Below are 6,741 nucleotides of genomic sequence, written 5' to 3'. Positions count from 1 at the left end.
AAGTAAGGATGGTAGAATGTGCCTTCGTTCGTATAAAAAGCATATAAACAAGAGAAACAATGATCTCCCGACTGGATATAAAACGCATACAAAAATGGATGGGGGAAGATGAATTCCTGGTCATGTAGTCCAAATGATTTATTTTTCTTCACAAAAAAGTCCACAAAAACTCTGTACATTCCTAAAAGGAAAAGAGAGTGAAAAAAAATCAGACATAAAAGATATAGGTTTCCACACCATTTGTCAGAACAACGAAGCCCAAGACAAACTCACCGCTGCACCACTGGCAATGAGGTTGGATTTTATGAACATACAGAAACAACACACTCTTAAGTTTTTTCCAATAGTTCCAAGATGGCCAAGTCAAAAAATAATACATATAAAATTCCTTGAGATTACAATGCTTTGATACAAAAATCCTAGGAAGCTACAAATTAACCTTGATTTTATGAACATTCCAAGGTGCCTAAGTCAAAAAGATGATACATATAAAATTCTCAAGATTACAACGCTTCAATATAGAGATCCTAGGAAGCTACTCCTTCTATAAAGAAATATAAAAACGTTTAGATCACTAAAATAGTTATCTACCGAGGGAGTACAAATTAAATAATAGCGCTGCACTCTGTAACATGCATTATCGTGACCACGGATTAACTCTAGCGGGCTTCAGTCGAGGTATTTAGCAGTCAAAGGTATGATGAACCGAGCATTGCTCATATGGTTAGATTCTTTACGGTAAAACCAACCCATCTACTCATAATTTATTTTTAGAATTCGAATGGTCGGATAGTCGAGAGTAGGTTAGGCTTAACACGGATGGTCGGATATTTTCAGAATTTATTTTAGCCTCTTCGGTGCCATTTTTTTTCTGTGGTGTGATATGTCCTTTCAATTACGAGTTGACTATCGCTAGTTTGTTAATCTCAAGACATGCCGGTTGAGTATCCTAGGTATGCTTAAATTCACGCAAAAACAAGAAGACATGAGAGAGAGTGTGTGCGTTTATGGAATGAGTGTAGCATGTTCTGAGCGTTTCCGTTCATATAAGTTAGAAAAGTTAGAAAAGAAAGAAAAAGGGTTGAAGGTACTCCCCCGGTCCTTTACTATGCGTATTAGATTTGTGTTAAGTCAAATATTGTAAAGTTTGACCAAACTTATATTAAAAAGTATTGACAACTACAATACCAAATATATATACTATGAAACTACATTTCATGATGAATCTAATACTCCCTCCTTTCCGGTTTATAGGGCTTATCTCAAAATCTTAGTTTTTTCATTTTATAAGGCTTAATTTGGTTGTTCCCCATCACAAGTTCAGATTCCAAGGTGCATTAAATAATTGCATGCAAGTATTAAAGAAAAAATTGACCAATGCATGTATTTTATGCATGCATGCATTGCAATTAATACATTGGTAAACATAAATTTTTGAGAAAAACAAGAGTATTAATTGGGTGCTTTTGCAAATTACAAAAAGTATTCAACCACTTACCATCTACCTTGGTTGGTGAGATTTTTGAATTGAGCCCTATAAACCGGAAAGGTTTTTAACATTATAAATGTTAATGATTTTTTCTATAATTTGATCACTTATATGCAAACTAATAAGGACAGAAGGGAGTATGGTGTTGGTACGTGGTGGCCTGGTGGGCGGGCGCGGCAGGTGATGCGCTGCATGCTGAGCAGCTCACGCATTGCGAGCGCCACCCCGAAACGCCCGAACCACTTGGCGTCCGGTCGGGTGTGCCTTTTGGCGTGCATGATTGTGCCGCGCCACTTGCCAGTAGGGCCATTTCACACCTCATGCATTCAGGCTGGCAACTCACCCATAACCAAAGATTTTTCAGAGGTCCTGCACTGCACTTGTGCAGTTAGTAATGGCACCTGCGTGTGCACAGCTGGCTGTGTTGTCCGAGGATGGCCAGACGACAGTCTCGACATTTCCAACGGAATACTATCGGGATTGGACCAAAATTATTGAGTCAGGCTTTGGTCTCAATGCAAAATTTTGTTGCTCCAGTCCAAACAAACGATACACCATTCTCGTAGCAGTAGCTGCTCTCTTTGTGAATCCTTGGTCCAAACAAACAAACAAACGCCTCTGCGGGCAATGGGTTCCAAGCTCCAACACAAATGTTGTGACGTTGACCGTGACGCGCCCACGACGCCGGCATGGCTCCCCAATCCTCTCACCAACTTGACCCGGCACGCTCAAGCATAACCTGCAACTGCCGATCTTGCATACCATCCCTACGCTAACGCTACGCACTTGCTCTTCTGATCTGTTCCTAACTGTTTGTTCTTCCTCACGAAAATGTGGTGGCTGTGAACAATTCGTATCATGTCCCATCCCCCTTTGGTTTTAGGTTAATAAATAATGGAATCGCTAGAAATTTGTGGACTTTGATTTTTGTTTTTGTTTTTGTCTTCTGAGATAGCTAACGGTTCATTCCAGTCTTTTGAGATAGCTAACAAAAAGAAGAATACAACAATGAGGCAAAACCTAGTTACTATACTGGAGTAGTATTTCTTAATTCGGGGTGCAAACCCAAAGGCATCTTATCTAACAAAAAAGAAGAATACAACAGTGAGGCAAAACCTAGTTACGGTATTAAAGAAATGAGCATAGGCTGGCAATGAATAATGACAACATAATTCGGAATTCCGATTCCATAAGAATAGCACAAATGATACAAGTTGATGAATAATGTAGCAACGTGAGTGTATGATGTATTGCCATTCATTCACTAAATAGCCAAACAGACGGCTCGCTTTCCTTCTTGAAAGTAGCTTAGGACCAGCGCTATAGTTAAGGTTCACAAATACCACACCGGACAACATGTTATACCAGGAACCTGCCTCTTGTCAATCGAAAGATCGGTTGATAAAGAGTGCAGCACCGGGGTACAGCACAGGCAAATTACTTGCTGTTCACGAGGGTGAGAGCAGTATGGTTGCACAAATGCACATAGTGCCTTCTCTAGCAAACAAATCCTGCTTCACCTTCAAACATCAGATTCAGGAAGACCTCAGCCCAGGTACATTTTGAAGGCCCATCTTCCGAAGAATGAGTTTCGGTATGGCTGGCACAATTTCAAGCCCCATGCTCTGACTGAAGTCCTCTGCAAGCTTAACAAGTCTTGACTTGTCTCTGCTGATGGTCTTGTTTGAGTTGTAGTACCCTAACCATGCTTGATAGGCCGATTCTTTCGTCTTTATCTCCACTCTCCTGATGGCACCTTTCACCTATCAAGCCAAGGAAACATAAGTGCCAAATACGTTAGCTTTACAGGGTGAAAATAGACTGAGATTTCATAAGCAGACTTTCTTGCTAAATCTGCACCTAACTAACCAGAGTACAAAGCGTGGTAGATGAGAAGATAATAAAAATCATATACTGCTTACTTCTGTTTGAATGCTTGGATTAACTGGAGGTGCCACCGTCTCTGTTATTGACAGATCATTAACGCTACTAAGGAAATGTTTTTCCCAGTGAGCCAACAGTAAAATGCCTTGCCCTTCCTTGCCTTTCCTTCCAGTACGACCAAGTCTATGTATATACTGCTGTCTATCAGAAGGCAACCCAACCTGCACGAGCAGATAAGATTTACGAGGAATGCACACCTTATACAAGTTCTTTGGATTAATTATATGACAACGGAACCTACCTGTATGACAAGCGAGACATCAGGATAATCAACACCACGGGCAGAAACATCAGAACTGACTAATATCAAGCCCTTTGACTTCCTAAATTCATCTGAGACCTTTGTTCTGGCAGACTGTGACTTCCTGGAATGAATCTCTCTTATATTCAGTTTCAGCTGGGAGAGAATTTCAGCAACAAGCTTGGTGACCATTGCTGTAGTACAGAATATAATAACCTGCAAAATTGCATGGGTAATGTCAACCATGGAAAATAACTAAGATGTAAACCGGCCCCTTGGTGAGGTGACACCCTACCAAAAACAAAACCTGCGAGATAACTTACTTTGTATTCTGCGTCTTCCGCAATATGCTTCTTTAAGACACCATATAATATAGAGAAGTGGAGGTCTAATGGTGCAACCATGTACATCTGATTTACCTGATACATGAGTAATAATGGAAGGTGCCTATGAGCTAGCTGCCAAGCTTACTTCAAAATTCTATCTAACAACTCAGGAAAATGACAGATTTAGACCTGTGCATGTGTCTCCTCATCACCCTCTTGAACAGTATTGATGAACTTGTAATCCTTCTGCATTGCTAAATGAGATACTTCACGGACCTAACAGTAAACATTCAAAAGATCAGATTGCATCAGGACTTCAGGTACAAAGAGGTGACATGAGAAAAAGAGATACCTCTGCTGGAACAGTAGCAGAAAATAGCAGTGTTTGCCGTTCCTTAGGAATGAAAGCAATTATTTTCTCAATATCTCTTCTGAATCCCATATCCAATAGGCGGTCAGCTTCATCAAGAACAAGGACCTTCACACCTTTAATCCGGGCAGAAAAACCAGGTGTGTTTTGAAGATGATCGATGAGCCTTCCAGGTGTAGCAACAAGAATCTGTTTGATCGGTAGTATGTATTAGCACATAAATTGCATTCAGATATGAACAAACTGAAGCCGATACAGTTGATGGTACGACCTGACATGGTGTGGATCGCATGCTTCTTTGCTCTTGAGATAATTTTGTGCCACCAATTACAACCTGCACGCCCAGTGAGCTGTGATACTTAAGAAGCTTCCTAGCCTCAACAGCCACTTGGTATGCCAGCTCCCTAGTAGGGAGCATCACCAGCAAATTTATCGATGTAGAACGGGGTAATGTAGACAGAAGTTCAACGGCTGGAAGCTAACAATAAGAATTTGAAAGTCAGTCAGATTGGTTAATCCCCACGGTAACATCACTGCAATAACCCATGAGCTGTGAAAGCCATCAAATTGACTTGTTGTGCTGAAGGCGAAAGAATACCAAAAATGCAACGGTTTTTCCTGTTCCAGTCTTTGCTTTTGCAAGAACATCCTTGCCTGCATTCAACAAATTATTGGGATTTTAGTGTCATGGTTTCCCAAGACTACGGAGCAAAAATAGTTTGCGTTATCGCTGACCTTGAAGAATTACTGGCAGAGTTGCCTCCTGTACGCGGGTCAGCCTTTCATACCCAGCATCTTTGATTCCTTGCAATGACAATGGTGAAACAGCGCATTGATCGAACCTGCAATATGCAATAAAAACGACATTTTCAAAATGAGAATGGCAGAAAAATGCTTGTGACGCCACTGTAATCCCCAATGATTTGATGAACACAGATAGGGTAGCAGCCGACAGTGTCACGAACTACAACTACAACTACATGTCATTCGAGGCCAACTCCAAATGATACCCATAACTCTTAAAGCTGAGGAACAGTATACGAATTGGAAAATACCTACCACACGAGAAATATACAGTATATGGTAGGTTTGTACAGTTGGGGAAATATTTCATGTGCACATTCGATCGAAACAAATATGAGGCGCGTGCCATTACCGCGTGTCGCTGAGGTACGATCCATCCACGCCTCCTGTGGGGGCGTTAGCACTTGTCCCCGCATCGATATCCATGGCCTCCGCCGGCACCACGGCCACCTCGCGGACCTGGTCGGCACCTCTTGGCCGGCTCGTGACAACCCTGGGGAACGCGGAGCCGTCCTCCGCGTCCCTCGGGCGCCGCCTCCGCTGCCGCTTCGGGGCTGCCGCGTAACCGGGATTGCCTGACATGATACCTCTGGGGACGACGGCGATGTCGATATTGGTGGCGGCGGCGGCGGCGGGCGGGCGGGAACGTTGGAGCAGCGTGACCTAGGAAACACGAGGAGAGCCGAATACGCACTTCGCAACGTGCGATGGCAATTTATGGGTTTGCCCTTTCCGACAACCGGATAACTCCATGCATTGTGGCCCTCAAAGGAAAACATATTTACTACTCCTACTATCTCCGAAAAAAATATACTCCCTCCGTCCGCGAGTGTACTTCTACCATTTGTTCTAAGTCAAAGTTTTATAACTTCGACCAATTTTGTAGAAAAGAGTAGTAGTATATATAACATCAAATTGATATCTTATGAAAATACATTTCAAAACGAATCTAGTGATACTAATTTAGTGCCATAAATGCTGTTACTTTTTTCTATAAAGTTGGTCAAAGTTTTAAAACTTTGACTTAGGACAAAAACTAGATGTACACTTATTCGCGGACGGAGGGAGTAAAAGCGTTTAGGTCACTACTTTAGTAATCTAAACGCTTCTATATTTCTTTACGGAGGGAGTATCTTTCACTGCATCCGTTTTAAAATATATGACGCTTTGATAGGCTAGTATATTTTAGAACGGAGGTAGTAGTTTCCTTTATCCTTGTCGTGATATATGACGTTTTGATAGATTAGTATATTTTGGAACGGAGGTAGTAGTTCCCGTTGTCCTCGGCACGACACGGCTTGCAATATCTTTTTTCTTCATAAATACGCAAAGATTGCATATCTTTTTATTGATAAATAGAATAGAACAATACAAAGAGAATCGTTACATAGAGGGAGGGGTCACTTGAAGATGTTCGACGTCCTCCACAATCGAACACCATAGCATAGAGCAAATATTGACACTTCATGGAGGATGATGGTTTTACTTGGAGGTTCATGGGATATATGAGGGAGATATTTCAGAATCTTCGAATGTTCTTTGAAGGACACACATCCTAACACTTATG

At 41.6% G+C, this 6,741-nt stretch overlaps 1 protein-coding gene across 1 annotated transcript; it reads right to left on the bottom strand.

The window, feature by feature from the left end:
• Window positions 1-2,643: 2,643 nt before the first annotated feature.
• On the bottom strand, window positions 2,644-5,871 carry LOC109750617 (DEAD-box ATP-dependent RNA helicase 26). Its single transcript, XM_020309580.3, has 10 exons — window positions 5,527-5,871; window positions 5,106-5,212; window positions 4,969-5,024; window positions 4,642-4,848; window positions 4,353-4,559; window positions 4,190-4,276; window positions 3,998-4,093; window positions 3,675-3,890; window positions 3,412-3,594; window positions 2,644-3,252 (listed from the first exon to the last, which is right to left on the bottom strand). Exons 1-10 carry the CDS (start codon window positions 5,754-5,756, stop codon window positions 3,025-3,027), a joined length of 1,617 nt encoding a protein of 538 aa, XP_020165169.1. The 5' UTR covers window positions 5,757-5,871; the 3' UTR covers window positions 2,644-3,024.
• Between the last annotated feature and the right edge of the window lie 870 nt (window positions 5,872-6,741).

This window comes from Aegilops tauschii, chromosome 3 (assembly GCF_002575655.3).
Source record: "Aegilops tauschii subsp. strangulata cultivar AL8/78 chromosome 3, Aet v6.0, whole genome shotgun sequence".
Lineage (NCBI taxonomy): Eukaryota > Viridiplantae > Streptophyta > Magnoliopsida > Poales > Poaceae > Aegilops > Aegilops tauschii.
The sequence above is the reverse complement of the archived record's forward strand: the minus strand, read 5'-3'. Positions and strand labels throughout refer to the sequence as shown.